This window comes from Haemaphysalis longicornis, unplaced genomic scaffold (assembly GCF_048455015.1).
Source record: "Haemaphysalis longicornis isolate Haplotype H1 unplaced genomic scaffold, Haemaphysalis longicornis Haplotype H1 scaffold_7, whole genome shotgun sequence".
NCBI classification, from domain to species: Eukaryota; Metazoa; Arthropoda; class Arachnida; order Ixodida; family Ixodidae; genus Haemaphysalis; species Haemaphysalis longicornis.
Window position 1 is genome coordinate 195,892,136 of NW_027526422.1, and position 16,868 is coordinate 195,909,003.

At 47.4% G+C, this 16,868-nt stretch overlaps 1 protein-coding gene across 1 annotated transcript in view; it reads left to right on the forward strand.

The window, feature by feature from the left end:
* The window catches only part of LOC144146747 (signal peptide peptidase-like 2B), a 66,200-nt gene that overhangs the window by 26,547 nt on the left and 22,785 nt on the right, over nt 1-16,868 (forward strand). Inside the window, exons 7-9 of the mRNA XM_077678671.1 lie at nt 2,142-2,314; nt 7,006-7,102; nt 14,078-14,276. Of these exons, the coding sequence (XP_077534797.1) occupies nt 2,142-2,314; nt 7,006-7,102; nt 14,078-14,276 (469 nt within the window). The remainder of the gene's footprint in view (nt 1-2,141; nt 2,315-7,005; nt 7,103-14,077; nt 14,277-16,868) is intronic.

Consider the following 16,868-nt stretch of genomic DNA (forward strand, 5'->3'; position numbering starts at 1 on the left):
GTGTTTCTGGATACTTTCAAAAACACAATAGTTGGAGGCGTATTCTGCAATAACACTCCCTTTGCAAATGGTTATGCTTCGCGGCCCAACAGCACTGCGGGAAGGCCAGCTTACAAAGACAAAGCGTTTTATTTTAGTTTCACTTGCTGAGGCAAACAATAAATAACATTAAGTTAGCATACAGACAGGGGTTTCATTGTGAAGAAAACAGCAGGTGGGAACCGTGGTGATTAATAACGAAATAAATTGTGGGTGCAGTCACGGAACAAAAATAAATTCATAAAGTTTGTACATTTGAAAAAGAACTTGAGCCATGCAATACCAAAACAGTGCTAATATAGAATAACGGGTATATCCGAGAGAAGCCGGAATAAAGCGATGGTTTGAGTGGGCGAAGAACATCTCAAGGAACGCAACAGAATAAAATTTATAATAACGCTAACCTACTTATAGATGTACGAGCACATGTAGTTATACGCACATATACAGATATATTCATATTCAGAATTATATCATCTTATGTCATCATCAGCTTACACCAGTTATTTCGTCTTACACCATATATGTCATCTTGCACCAATGTCCTAACAGTCGGCTTCACTTTTAAACACAAATGCGTTGCTGGGAAGACAATTCCAGGAACAATCTCAGCCGCCCTCTATCAAAATATCAAGGCCTTACGTCCTTTTTTTGTTTTAATGAATTTTTTCTATGCTGGGACCAGTTTTTGTAAGATGGAAAGACCTTCTTCGGAGCGAGCGTCACGCTCGCTCCGAACTCTCTTTTTTTACGACGAAGACTCTCTTTTTAAGGCCAGCGGTAGAACAGCTCCGCACTAAAAAAAACTACAAAGCAGTTTTATGAAAACCTTATAGTGGATGCACCCCGCATATTAAGTGCGAATGCACTTCTTAAGCGACCCGGAACCTGCGTCCACCGGCGATGTCCGCATAGCATACCCACGTGGGGGATTGGCCAGGAATCTCCTCGTCTTCCTTGGCAACGGGGGGAGATGGGCGCGCGCTGCCTGGCCGCTGACATGGCACATACCCACGTGGGGGATTGGCCAGGAATCGGGCGCGAGAAGGGCCAATGCACCCGCTTAAAGGAGTACTGACACGAAATTTCAAAGCTGAGATCCGCTCTAGCATTCAAGTACAACGACAACACAAATAGGTGTCTGTGAATAAATGCATCTTTCTTTCTTTGTAGTTGTGTGTGTGTGTGTGTGTAATCTCTCTTTCGCGAACATTACCGAACCGCGCAAATTCAACTCGTGCATTCGCACTTTCACATTCTTCCCCTCGAGGAAATGCGGGGAATTTTTTAACGAAAGTGGGCCATATGCCTCGTACCTTGCTCCGAAATTTTTAAGAACATCTGTTATTGACAGGCGTAAGTAATTCTTGACCGCAGACTGTGCTGAAATGAAAACATCCAGTCGTGTGATCTCTTCTTTTCACTTTTTTCAAAAAGGCAGGGGAGGAATTAGCAGACTGCCCAATTGCCCGAGCCTAGAAATTGAGGGCGCCACTTATCCAGGTGAAATTCGTGAAATCGCAATGGCGGGGAATGAACGGGCAAACAGTATCGTCCCGTGGTACAGAATAAAGTGCGTATTTCAAAGTTTGATTTGTAAAATTGATTTTCAAATGACGTTTCTTCGGTGGCCAGAGATTTGTTAACACGTTAATATAAAAAGGTGGGTTATTCAATATTTCCGCTTTTACGAAAGACCAGTATCGCTGACCTGATTCATTGCCTACTTTGGGCATACTAAGATTGTTATAATCAACAGGCCTCGTATCTCGTTTACGTGTAATTAGGGTTTACGAGTGGGGCGGCTTATTTGTGGTCAGCATTTTGTGGATTGTTAAAGCCGTATTATTATGGCACCGAACTCTATAAAATGGCAACGCCTTTAGTGAACAGCCCACCTGGCGTATCATTTCTCGACGCTGGCACTTTTCTGGCTTAAAAAGAGGATCGAGCAGGTGCAAGCCTCTGCAGTGTTTTCAATCCATTTAACAAAATTTCAGGCCTGCGACCGAACGATAACAATTCGGACGGACGTGGCCTGCTTGGTAAATTCCTGAATGTTTGAACAATGGCTTTCTCTGCCTCTCTCTCCCTGGGTGCAGAACTTCCAGCACGTCGTTGGTGCCGGGCGGCGACAAGCACTCTGACTTCTCGGAGACCATCGGGGAGTTAGAGGAGGAGTTCAGCATGCCTCTCTCGCCCAAGTTGGTCGTCATGTTCGTCATCCATATGAGCGTCATGCTGCTCACATTGTACTACTTCTACCGATACCTAAGTGAGTCAGCGGCAACGGGAAACCGAAACGCCCTACTTACCGTCTATACTATTTTCCTTTCGTATGAAATGCGGCGAGCATGCCAACGGACGGTGTCTATATTTATATTCCGCATCATATTTACGCCCTCCCCCATACGTTTTGTATAACCTGATAGAATGATTAAATAATCACGGAGGCTGCATTGTCTAAAGAGCGGGCTATAAATTAGTACTACGAGAGAATACTTGAGTCATACAGCTTTCATTGTGTGACAATATTGCCGTGAATACATTTTCATTCAGAAGCATGAAATGGTGCGTTGAGCGCAAGAATTGATCAGCAATTCCACTCTGTGAGGAAGGTCGAGCAGCGAAGCGGTGGTGTATTTGAACTCAGTCGTCGCATCGCACTCGCGAAGGAAAACGCACTGGTTTATAATTTTAAATTGAGAATAATTCCTAGCTAATTACCCGAGTGCAACTTGGAACGACTAGAGTTTTATTCTAGGGGACAAACAGGTAGCTGTCCGTTTTCCTTCCGTAAAAGCCTATCAAATAACAGCTTACGTGAATTCTACAACAACAACTTTATTACAAACTACCCATTAAAAAAGATGATGAAACTCGGCGTAATGTTAGTCGTATTATGGGCGAATTGCCATATAATTTGTTTTGGAATAGTCGGGAAAAAAAAGTTCAAGCCATTTCCTCTAACCATATGCCTCAACAGACGGTCATGTCGGGACAGCAGAAGGGAATTCTGCAACGTTTACAACTTCGCTGCGAGCTACGGTATTAGAACAAGTAAACGAATCTCGGCGTAGCGATCCTAACGGCCATTATTTTCCGGTACAATATTTTTAGAGATATTTCCAATAGAGTGTGAGCTATAAGGAACGTTCGCGAGAAACTAGACACAGATTTTTTTCAGCGGTCATCGACCACTGCCGTAGGGTAACTATGTAGTCGGGATAAATTTGAGGGTAATCGCTCGGTTGTCAAGTACACAAGCAGTAGCGCCATGTTACGGGTTTAATCAGGATTGTATCATGCAAGAGACAACGAGGGGAAGAAGGCACTGCTACCTTTACCTTCAAAGTTGATTGGTTGATTGATTGTAGGTTTTAACGCACCGACGCAACGCAGACGATGAGGCGCGCCGTAGTGTAGGGCTCCGGAATAATTTTGACCACCTGCAACGGATCTTTAACGTGCGCCGACATCTCGTACACACGGGCGTTCTTGCTTTTCTCCTCCATCAGAAAAGCGGCCGCCGCGGCGGGGAATCGAGCCCTCCTTCTCGTGCTCCGCAGTGCAACGCCTTAGCCACTGAGCCACCGCGGCGGGTTTATCTCCAAATTTCTGGAAATTACCGTTGTGTGCGTTGAAAGGCCCGCTGATCGATGCTCTAGTGAGCACCGTTAAATCGATCCTGACTACAGCCTCGGTGTGACGACCAGCGTCCGATGTCTAGCAGCAAAACGCCTCCTAAACACCTCCTGCCACAGACGCTCGCCAACGATTACCAGTGCGTTTTCTTATCAGTGATTTTTGCGGGAGTGAGATTAGCGATAGGTTTGAGCCAATTTTTAACTCTACCGTTATAACGAATATCGCAGATAACGAACTCAATTACTGTCCCGGTACTGCTTCGTTATGACGAGCTTCGACTGTAATTCGTCCTGACAAGGCAGCACATATCCCTATATCGGCGGGCCCATGACCGGGCCAATGGCCGACAGGCCATTTACCCGATCTGCCAATGGAACAGTGAGTGAAATAGCCAGCGTCCAGCACCCCGCGTCTATAGCAGCAAAACGGCTTATAAACCCAACTACCTACGGGGCGTTCTATAGCGCGCGCTTCGCGTTAATCAAGCACAAAAGTACGTGCGGGCAGGTAAGCCATAGGCACGTGCATTTATTGCAACACATTGCATAACCTGCACCTTGCAGTGTTCAGACAATGACTGGGCAAGGCGGAGCAAGTAGAGTTTCGTCTTCATTGTTCCAAGTGTTCGTTCTGTACCGAGGTGACCGGAAGACCGGTCGTCGTGGCGCGCTTCCACAATATCTTCGCGTACGTCTACAAGAATGCAAAGAAGACAATTTGTTTTCTGACCGGGGTCGAAGTTTTTTTTTGACGAGGACTGAACTGCTGTGGCAGAATATAGGCTAGTTCTCTTGAAGTTCTGTAGCACGCCGACGTTGTGTCTTTCGAGGTAGTCGATTGTGACGCGCAACTCGCTGTTGGAACGCTCAGTCGGGCAGCCATCACGTGTTGGTTGCAAGATCGGTCTTCGCGACCATGCCGAAAAACGCGCCGTGTTAAGCCGATCCCTGCGGTGGTGGGTCTACGAGTGCGCGAAATACAGTCGGTGCCGAAGTTTTGTTTTTGGATGATTCATAATCCCAAAATATAACTTCGGGGCTAAAAAAGAAACCTTGATCGGGACTATGCCGAAACGGAATGCCTTAGGATGTACATGTGCCGTCAAAAGTAATTAGAACACGATCTCGTAAATTTACAGGAACGTCTTCTTCCACAAAATGCCTGGCTGCATTTGTGTGCGTTTAAAGGAGTCCTCCTTAATAGAAACAGCTTTATGTAAAGTAGTAATTGGTGTCGTAAAGCCAGTAAAACAAAAATCTTTTGATATTCGCAAATTCTTGTTCCAATTACTAATGACGGCACCTGTACAGGTTCGCCCTCTGTTGAAGGTAACAGCAAGCGTGTGGCTGCGCTCGGCGGAGTGCCATGACGGGCGCTGCTGGAATCTTACGACAGACGCGCAATTAGTGCCAGACGCGGAAATATATCTGCGCGTCGTCTGCTACGGTTTTCTCCCACTGCGCTGCCCGGGCTCTTGTACCGAAGCACTGCAGCCATGGCGCTCTCTTGAAAGTACGAGGAACCGTAGCAGACGACGCGCAGCTATTTCCGCGGCTGATACTCACTGCACTCTTAGGCAAAAAGGACTAAAAGTTCGTCCTTTCGGGGACTAACCGCCTCTGCCACAATCATTAGTCATTTTGGGGACTAACTGCGAGGGGACGAACGGTTAGTCCCCCACCCCGATGGTCCGTTCCGATACTCCCCAAGGACGAACTGCGTAGAGTGCAGAAAAAAGAAAAAAAAAAAAACTCCGGCACCGGCAGAGATCTAACCCCTGACGCCCGGATGTATACACGAGGAACCCGACGCGTTATTCGTTGGACCACGCCGCCGGGTGGTAGCAGCGGTAGATAATATTCAAGTGTACAGTGTGTAGTTCTGTGCATAACACTACAGTTTCATTGCAACTGGTGCCCGAATTTCTATCTGTGCAAGCGAACGTGACCGCGTTTTGCGCCTTGCGCTTAGCGCTTTGCTAGGTTTACGGACTATTGCTCAGTTCGATTCGAAGTAGAGCTCACAATCATAGTTTTTCTCGTAAATAACAATCAACTCGTCGTCGCCTAGTTGAGATAGGTAGCTGGGCGATCGGACGACTCATTTGTTTCCGCACAAATTAGCGCAAGCTAAGTGCTTTCTTAGTGTTCGATACATATGTTCAGTGATCTATGTAACGTATGTGAAAGGTGTCGTCTGTGTGAGTGTCAGAATAAGGAAACCTGCCATATTTTTCTGCATCGGCGAAAGCGAATTCGGTGTTGCTTAGCCTGAATTCTTCAAATTCGCGTCGCTAGACGATTGCGACTGGGAAATGCAAGCGGATTTTACAGCAGCTGCAGCATTGTCATAGCTTAGGTGCCCAAGGCAACTATGTACCGAGTGTAAAAGATAACTTCGAGACGCTGACCTGTAGCGAACATTTTTGTTTTGCAGTTGTCATCAGCAACATGCGTTTTTTCTCGTCTGTTAAACATATACATATTCATTACGCTCAGGAATCCACTTTTGCTATTGTCACTAATTTTTGCGTTACTGTTAAGGCGCTTGAAAGCTTTCATTGGCCGTTATTACCTCGCACGAATCGTATGCAACACAGCGTATCAACATAACCTCGCCGTGAAGCGTATGGCAATCGCGCTTCGCCGCTCCTTGCCATTACCCGCCGCTCTACTAACCCTGGGCGATTTTCTTATAACAAACACCAATATTTTCTCCCGTGGCACCATCTAAAGCACCCAGTGACTGCAATGGCTTGTGTTTTGGAAATATAAAACTGTTCGCAGACATATGCGCGAAAGGGCAACGACGACGCCATTAGGGAATTAACGACGCAGCAAGGAGACTAACTGCATGCGTTTCGTCTTCCCGTTACTCCTTATAGATCGGCGGGGACGAACAGTTAGTCTGAATTTATGCACACGGCACGTACTCTGCCGCAGATACTCCCCTTGAAGATGAACGATCGCCCGCGAAGACTAACGGCTGTATATTAGTCCCTATTTTAGTCCTTTTTGCATAAGAGTGTGCGCTTCTGTCGCTAGATTCCAGCGGCGCCCGTCATGGCGCCCCGTGGAGCGCAGCCACACGCTCCCTGTTACCACTGATAGTGGCCGCGCCTGTACAAAGTCATTTATTCTAAAGGCACCTATTTAAGTGCTAGACGTGGGTTATTCTAGTAACCTAACTCTGCAGTGAATATATCTAATGGGTCTCGGTTCGAGTGCTGTTCACCCGAATCATGTCAGGCTGAATCTCTGACCAGACTAACTTACATTTTACCATTAACCAGCCTTTTCTGCTTTTTTTCTGTTTCAGTTTACTTGATCATCATCATGTTCTCCCTGGCGTCCGCATCGGCCCTCTTCGCCTGTTTGGAACCAATAGTTAACCGGATAGGCATTGGAACCAGCCAGTACGACACTCACTCGTCGCTTTTTGATTTGCAGTTTTGTGTGCGGAATTGTGGCCTCCCCTAAATTGATCGACTGGCGCGAGTCCTTCAGGTAAAACGATCTGCCAAAGGTGAAGTTTGTGCAATGGAAAGTTGATATCCGCTTTAACTACAATACACGGCTGTAAGAGAAAGTTCTGAAGCTTTCACAGAAAACTGGAAAGCTGAACAAGTTATAGTGTTTTATATTTTGCACTAAAAACAAAGTTAGAAAAAGAGCAGCACAGTTGCTATATCTTTTCACAAAGGCTACATTTCAGGCCAATGTGATGTTTTATTTAACACATAATAAATATTCCGTGAAATCCCGGCTGTCGAACTGGAGCCGATCCAAACTGAAAACCGGAACGAAACAAATATCTTTTCCGGACCTGATCGAACCCAAATCCACACCGTTATTTTTTAGCCCGCTGAATCCGAACCGGAGCTGAACCGAGAAAATAAATAACGGTTACCAGGTCACGCTGAAGCGGTTTGAAAAAGATGTGGACGGGCAGGCAGGACACCATATTGCTGCATAGCGCAACAGCGTCTCACAAAGTGCCTACTGTTTTCATTTTTTAAAATTTCTAGTGAAGCAAAGGGATACATGTGCTTTCATACTCAGATGTAAAACTTCTTACTTTATTCCTCGTAAAATGCCGTCCCAGTAATTCAAATCTTTATAGAGCTGAGGCCCACTCAATAGAAGCTCGTCACATAAAACAGCGACTAGAAAGAGTATTGATGCATTACTAACAACTGTCGGAATTTTTGTGCCATTTTTAGTAGATTGTTATTGGTATAAAATTCATTTATAATTCTCTCTTGGTGGGCTTAAAAGGCAGCGCTATTCCCCAGCTACGTCTGCTTACACGCTACTTATATCGGACATCAAAGTAACCATAAGAGCAAAATAACCCATGATCATGTTTTATCCAAAAAAAAAAAAAAAGCAGCGCTTGGTAACCCCCTCTACGCTGTTCCAGCCCTGCAGGACGTGTTTTTTTTTCGGCCGAAGAGTATCACAGGCATAGAAAAATCTTGAAGTTTCCCTCTACCGAACGTCTGTGATAACGTTATGGGCGAGAACAGGCGTACCAGCGCGTCACTTCGTGTTAACAACCAAGAGGTGCAGTAAAACAAGACTGGAGGAGCCACTAAATTTCCCAGACGCTATTTTTTCGGTGACCTTGGTTGGCGGCCGCCAATTGCTTAACTACGTCACTATGACTTCACAAGGGCTGGGCCCGAAAGTGCCCGTTGAGCCCCCCCCCCCCCCCCCCCCCCCCCCCCACGACGATCTAGCCTACTCGTTTGAAGTTGGAACTAAGATGGACATCAAACTTGTATTTTTTGGTCACACTCTGAAGAAAAAAAGGATCGTTCGATAACGTTGGGGACTTAAAACAAACCGAGATTTCTTTTCTCCGGCTACACACACTCTACACTCGGCAAGGGTCGATGCTTCACTCCGCAGTCCGCCTCCCGCTCTAGTCCGGGCACGCCACTGCCTCTTCATACCAGACACCTTCCCGCAGTTCTACGCCGCAGTCGTACTCCGGCCCGGGCATCCTCCTTTCTCTCTTCGTGTGGAATGCTTCCGGGGCATCCTCTTAGGGAAGCTACTCTGCTCTTGTTTTGCCGGTCCGGTGCGGTTTGCGTCGGTCGTCTGGTGTCCGCTTTGGAGAAGCTGAGTTCTCTGGAAAAATCTTCAATACACTCCCTTTGAACTACAAAGCTAATTTCAACAGCGGAATTGTCGAAACTTGATTTCCGTCTGTGCCTGTCGTCGCTAAAAGCTCGTCGCAGCAAAGTGACGGCGCAGAAAATGCTGGGCCAAGAATTGTGAGGGACAAAAAGGCAAGGAGTCGACGAGCAGGTGTGGGGATTGCGTGCCCCAAGAAATAAAAATAAAGCGGTTCCCCTCAACGTGAAAGCTGTCGGTATTGCAGAGCAGTGATTCATCATAATGGGCTGTGGCGCCGTTATCTCCTCACTGCTACCACCCGTCATGCTCTTCGCCGCCCTGCTTCACCCCTCTCCTGATGAATTAAGCGGAGGTTTTTCCGACGCATTTCAAATTTCCCGCCTTCGCAGTGCTCGCGCGCCTCCTACCTAAAACAGTGGCAGCGCGAGTTCTGTTCTTTTTGCGATTGCTTTTCAACCCGCTCGTGTCGGCGCCGTAATGTGCAGTTTGGACCGCGCAATTTTTTTCACTGCCACTTTTTTTGCCGCTTACTAACGTAAAAACCAACCCAACGAGAGTTCCTAACTAAATGAGCGCTGGAGGTGCCGGTTAATTACGTATATTTAGCCTCAAATGTGCCTGCACTTTTCTTTGCGCTAAACAACGGGGAGATGTATGAGAAGCGTCAGCGGTTTACGAGTTTCGAGCGGGTATGGCTTCTTTATTAAATGGGCTCATGCACACATACCTTTTCCATACCACCATGGTATAAGGGGTAGCGGTTATTACTATATAAACCGCTTGTATTTGCAACCCTCTGTTTTGCGCACCTACGGTACACCGTGGAGCTCTAATCGAGTCCGTTATCTCGCCGCCTGATTCCGGTACTCGCGTGACGTCGAACAGCGTGACAGCGTGACAGCGAAAGAGATACGACGACCATAGAGTTTCATAGTAATATACGCTAGAGGTGACACTGGCGCTAGTGTCTACTTGAGCCGCCGAATGGCGACTTAAACCCCCTAGGAGGTGGCCCAGCCTGAAGGATGCGTGATTTTTAAAAATTGGCTTGACCCAGCCGTTATCTTGACTTGACCCAAAGTACTTTTTTTGAAATACAAAAGCTATAGCTGATGTCGATTAGTGTATGAATTATTAAGCGCGAGAACAAATTGTTCATCCTGATAATTTTATGTTAAGGCTTAGGAGCATTCTTCTATCAGTCGGGAAGGCGGGAAAGTGTATACACGGCTGAGCTTAGCGGAGCCGACGATTAAGGCGATTAGATTAGGCGGCGCGAGTCGGCGAAGGCGTGCGGCTGAAGCAGGGCGGCTGTACTGTATTCCACAAGTTTGCATGATTACGGGCGTTGACAGCTATTGTGCGTGCGTCTTGTTCACGTTAATAATTACGGGAAGCTGATTACCGGCGGAAAAGGGCAGCCTTGCAGATGGCGGTTGCATAGGTGGAATGGTTCTGTGCATGCGACCCACCCTCGCTTGTTTCGCGGCTTTCTACCGTGATACGTGATGACCACGATCAACTTGGAGGGGACCCACCCGCCGGACGAAGCTCCCGCGATGTCGCTTTGGGAAGAAATATTGTACGCCTGTACACATATACTTTCTGCTGGTAAAGGTTCTTTATTTGCCTTAGCCGCTACTGCGCTGGTGTTGTTCTCGCAATCGTCGTCATGAACGGGACTAGGATAGAACAGCGTGCTCGTACCGTCTACCTTGTGCGGAATCTCGAGTTCGCGTCCGTATTGAGAAATGCCGTAGAACATGACTAGTTTTAGTGTAGGAGCTACACGGCGATGCTAGGGGTTTCCGCAACCAATTCATTTTCAGCCGTGCAGTATTTGATAATTGCAGCCACCGGAATCAGGCGCAACAGGAATTCTGCCCCGGAACGAGCTCTCGGCGCTTTCGGCGTCGAAACGGAAACTAATGACGCAGAAAATTACGGAGGCAAGTGAATATAACAAACGTGAAGCCTGAAGGTAAGCAGAGTCCGTAAATCACGAGTCTACGTCCCACAATCAGCCCCATGGTGGTTGAATGATTACAGCGCCAGTGTCCCCTCTAGCGTATATATGTATGAAACTCTATGACTACGACAAGGCGAGCCACTGATGTGCTCTGCACTTCAAACGCTTGCCGTGGTCGGAATGGAACCCGGGACCGTCGCGTTATAAAACCGGCCTCTGTCCGATTGCGCAATCCGCGCACTCGGGGCTATGAGCATTTTGTTTTTGTTCTTAGCGCGAGCGTTCGCTTTGGACTTTCGCTGAGTTTAAGCGGACAGATCTTCGGAGGATGCGCGCGTCGGGGACTGGCTGCGCCTAGTGATGACGTAAGTTCTCACGTGCCGGTGTTTTCTGGTTGAGAGAGACGACGTGCGTTCGGAGGCATCAGGATCCCATCCTCACATAAGATGGGCAGACCTAAGAAAAGCCATGTTAAACCTAGTGACGACCACCAGCTCCGCTTTTTTCTCAGTCTTCGCATCGAAATGTTGTACAGGTTGAAATATTGTCAAGCTCAAATATTGCTTTGTTTGATGCATTATTGTCACTGTCAGGCGGCAGGAGTAACCTGTCCGCCTGAGCCACCGCGCTCACTTAACAGTACCGCCTGCACAAATGCATGAAATAACAATTTGCTGTTTACCTTGACGTCCTCTAAAAGATAAGTGCAAAAACTTCTCATCAAGTCTTCCTTAAAGTGAACAGTTCCACTGCTTTCTGGCACGTGTGGGACAATCAAGCTGCGCTGTCGCATGAATCCTGCCCGAGGTGAATTGCTGGGATAACTGAGCGATATATGCAGATAATGATTCAGTAATTTTAGAATAACTTTTATAAGAAACGTTGCATGTTTGTTGTGCAAGTAAGGTTAAATTCATTAATCGTTTAAAGCTCGTTAATCAAGCTATTATATCTGTCGGGGCCATGCAATTCAAATATTTTAGGAATACGAAGTACTTATCTTTCACAGATTAGCCCTGGGAATTCACAATACCGTCGTCGAAATCGTGGAAGCTCAGCGCACAGTACAGGTGGCCAGGCTATCGCGCATGCAACTCGGTTGGGCCCTTCTCTCAGAGGCCCACATGACCTCCCCTTGCCCCTCACCTAGGCCTCGCTACTTTTTGTATGTGCGCCTACTCCCGTGCAATATGCCCGCCGCCACCGTCGCCGACCACCGACTGGCCAGGGCAAGACATGTGCAGCGCACATTCCCTCCCTCCCAGCGTAATTTACACGTCGACGCGGATAGCTACCACAATAAACCGGCTTTCGTCATAACCGCCATTTCGTCGATCGACAGCGCCCCCCCTCCCCTTGGACGCACCAACAATGCCTACATGAGCAACAGCTACGGAGGGGTGGGGTGGAGGGGCATCGCCCTCATCCACGGAGCAAGAATAACATACGAGGGGAAACGAAGCTTCCTTGCGCGGCCAGATAACGTCTTAAGTGCTCGTCAGATGTTAAGCTAGCGGCATCTGCCGCGGGCGAAGAAACTGCGGGGCTACTGCGATCGGCATTGCACTTCAGTGCCGATCGGCATCGGCACTGCACAGCCACGGAATGAATTTCGGCCGCTATCAGTTCGTCCATCAGGTGCCGCTACCCTCTCCTTCGCCGTCGCAGCTACGAAGCTTGGCAGTCCGCCTTGGTGTTCATTGTGACATTATCTGGTCGCTCGCCCGCGCTTGCCGCCATGAGCCGTTTCCCCTCCTATATATTCCTGCTCCGTGCCCTCCCCCGAGTACAGAATTCCACACTCAGAGTCAGCTTATGGGACTCTCAATCGGTGATTTTGTAACTTCCCTGCAGGACCACTCTCCTCAATCACCCTCATAATTCTCTCCCGTAGAACACTGTCCCACCCCCTGGATTTGCTTTGGACCCCGGCCCACACAGGCACAGAAGAAACGAACCGGCCCACCGTACAGCTCGAGCTCTTGTCACGCGAGAAGATCCTTCTTCGATTCTACCCACAGCAACTACAGCTACCGGGACGCTCTAGTTCGTACCGGGACATCAGCCAACACTTCCGCATCCTCCGAAGGATATCTCCTTCCCCACACCCTTCCCTCACCCACGAGGGTGGTCGTCACTGGCGGCTCCTCCAAACCCACACAGCCCCCCGCGAAACTACCCTTCACCGCATCAACTGCATACTTTACCCTTCACCTCGCCGGCCACCCGTTTTAACTCTCTCTGCCAGTGTCCTCACCAACCCATTTGTCCCTTTTTCCTCTTACACCAAGTGAGAGCATGCCCTGGAGAGCTGCGACCCGGAAGTGCAGTTGCAAGTAAGAAACCGGGTCACCCAGGTGGCGGAGAACATCGCATCCACCGCCACCCTTCTCTCTTATTCCCAGTTTTAAATAGGGTGCTTTTTATTTCCTCTTCTACCGGTCTTCTATTGCGGCCCCTGTAAAAGGAAAAAAAGCACAAACACGATAAAATGAACCATATAAAGAGCGCAAGCAAGTTCTTTAGAGGTTCTCGTGAAAGGTCCTTACAGACACACCATTAGCGTGAAGACGTGTGGAATTAAGAGGGACGAATATCTGGTGGAATTGTCTGCAGGAGGTGTACGGCACTCTGTGCAAGCTTCACAATGGTTCTTTCAAAACCTGGTTCAAGGAAAGGGTCGCCCTCCAAACCAACCTCCCCTAGATCCGCACTGGTGCTTCGCAAGCCTCACATAACATATCGGCGTTATAAGGGAGACAGATTACCTGAATACAAGGTGCATTGAGCTACGTTGCCCGGGCGCTCGGCAAGAAACGGCGCCTGAGCACAAACAATTCTGCGTGGCCATGGTTGGCAGAGTTATTTTGGCGAAATAGTTTTGTAGTCATTCAAAATAGAAACTCGAGCATGATGAGATATAAGCCTTTTTTGTGAACGCATAAGCCTAGGGCAATAAGCCTGCTACTAGTTAAGCCTGTAACAAATTGTTTTACAAAGGAATGGGTGATGTGGCTTTGTACAAGCGGGGCTGCTCATGTTAAACGAAGAATCGGTATGGAAAGTTGCCAATGAAGCTTTTAAAACTCGTTAGTATTAGAGCATTCATCCTATCGTAAGTGTTCCCATTTTGTTCATGTTCGTTCTCATTTCTGTTGTGTCCTTTTGTGTTACCATTGATGTTTTACACTAAAAGCCCCTGAATATGCTAATTTACGGTATCCGTTATTGGGAAAGTAGTAATTCTGCGGCGCTAATACACCATCTGTCGGTGCAGGGTCCCGGAAAGATTGGCAGTATGCTCTCCCGAGCCCTTGGAGATCCGCCACGTGGCGCTGGCGGTGTTTGCTATCGGCGTGGCGTTGACCTGGTACTTATTTCGCAACAACGATGTTTTCGGCTGGGCCCTGCAGGACATCCTGGCCATCGCGTTCTGCATAAATATGCTCAAGTCCATACACTTGCCCAACCTAAGGGTGAGCTCTGAAATGTCAGTTGCAGGGACATAGTAATCGACGAGCACAATGTGGCCTCGTTGAAAAGTAATGGGAATTGACTAACCACCTAACCGACGTATTTTTGAAACGCCAAGACCACGGTAAAGGATGCTTTCCGAGGAAAGAAATTGACATGGATGGCACGTGCCCGTACGTGCGTTTTTCTCTCTCCTTTGTTCAGCGTCCTTCCCCACTGATTGTCCCTTTTTAAAAATCATGATATAACTGTCCCAGCAATCTACATTAGCGACCTTTTTTGAATGACAAAGTCTGTATGCCACCTACCATTTGCTGCCCATGCTTATAAAAAAACTGTGGTTGATTCCTCTGCCATAGGAATCAGTAAAACACGAAAGTGAAATGTGCAGTGAAATCTGCAGCTCAGCATGATTTGCGAGTCGGCGGCTGTCATGTGGGTGTGCTTGGCAATCAACATCCTGCTGGTGGGTCGCTTCGCCAAAGGCGTACTGGCGTCATTTCCGTGACGGATATGACGCCAGTGAAATCTTGGGGTATCGTGGTATAAAACGTTTGTGTTAAAATATAAAACCTGAAAACGAACAACCCTAAGTAGGACGTACTCTTTAGTACTAAAGGGTGCTTCCCCGCAAAAAGGCCATGTGTGCAGGGGTGCACCCTTTACAGGTTTCTTGCTTCGTTTAACTGGCGTCACCTCCGTGACGGATATGTGGTCAGCGAAATCTTCGTGTATCCGGGAATAAAACACTTTCGCGTTAAAAATCAGCGGCACTATTAAAGGGCAACGAACAAGGCGAAGATGTGCAATTATTACGCTAAACACGCATGAGTGTGAATGAGGATAAGCAGGTAACAATATGACCAAACTGTGTTGTAACGTTAGAAGCCAAGGACGATTTAGCACAGCCGCTGGATGGGGAGAGGGCGAGAGAAGCACCTTTTACGGAGGCCACATCATGTTGTTACTATTTAAGCACAGAGAACAACTTACAGCCACATCTTTAATGTAAACAAGAACAATTTTGTCGCTCCTCTCTGGTTCTCTTCTCTCTGAAGAGCGGAGGAAAAGGCAGTGCAAAGCATTTAGCACACTTCAGAATCCTCTTCTCTTAGGCAGTAGTATCAATGGGAATGGGGCCTTGGCCAGCCTTGTCTTGCTTGGGTGGAGCTTCATAGTCAGCAATAATGACCGACACTACGTGATGTTTGGTATAGCAGTATATTGCAAAGAAAGTGTAAAATGTTTTTTTTACAGCGGCACTCTAAGCGCGACAAATAACGTTACATAGCGCTACACACGCTTTGCGGTATACTGATGAACGCAATGGTGCACCGAGTTTGAACATGATGAGAGTGTGAGTTTAAACTTGATCAGACAGGGTGAGAACGTTGCATGCGCGTAAAATAAGCCTCTTAAGGGAGCCAATTTGTTTTTTTTTGTAGATGTGAAATACGGAAAGCTAGACTGTGCTCAAAGAAATTACTGCAATAGAGAGTGAACAATTACCGAGAAGGTGGGGTACGTTATATATGAAATGAATTGGTAAAGTATAACATCCATGGTTGTGCGGTGGACACTAAAAATACCGAAACAAGTGCTTTGACCTGTTATCCGGACGTTTCGTGGTTTGGGGACAAACACAAACGCTTCCCAAAGTTTAAATTGGGAAGTAGGAGCAGGCATGTTAGTGTTTGAGGCTTATTTATGGTCGTAGTTGTGAAGTAGTGGACATAATGTCACGGGGCAAACGAGAAGACCACAAACAAACGAGGTTTTTGGGGATTGCTGCATAATGAAAAAAGGACGTTCAGCGAAGGCTGTTGGTGCAAGAAGACGACGAGGATTTCGGTTATGGATTCTGCATGTTAGCGGCAGCGCAGCCTTTGTAAGTAAATAGTGTAAATCGTGTAAATGGAGTAGACGGCCGATTTTTCGAGCGTGTAGGGAACGAAAAATAGTCCGAATAAAAGAGCAATTCGAAAAATCTGCGAGTCGCAAAAACCACCTTTTTTTATATAAACCACAACAGAAATCGTGAATGGTTCCTTGGCTTCAATTCCTCCTTCGTGGGTGACCGTCAACTTACATCTCTACAAGCGTCACGTTTTCTTCGTAAATATTGTGGTCGGTGGGGAGTGTCTTCGGCGGAGTCAGAGTTGCTTTGCGGCAGCACGGTCACTTCGCGCACGATCTCGTCGTGGGTAAGCTCCGTGTACAACATTGTTTTTGAGGCGAAGACCTTAGGACCTCGCTCTGTCCGAGGCTCGGCGTCCGTGTGCACAGTGTTGCGCATGCGCAAGGAGCACTGGATTGGATTGCATAGGATTGGATTGCATTGTATTTGATTGAAAATAATTGGATTGGATTTAGACTGGACTGCACTGGATTGTATTGGATTGGTTTGAATTGAAAAAGTTGAATTGTATCGGATTGGATATACTGCACACACGCGTTGTCACTCATTTAAATTAGCGAGTGGGCATTGCCACGGGTGATTTACGGTAAGAACGATCCCCAGTGCTTCACCCACTCTTCATGATTCCCTTCGTGGAGATGCGGGAATTTTTTTTCTCCCCTGCAGCAAACTCTCG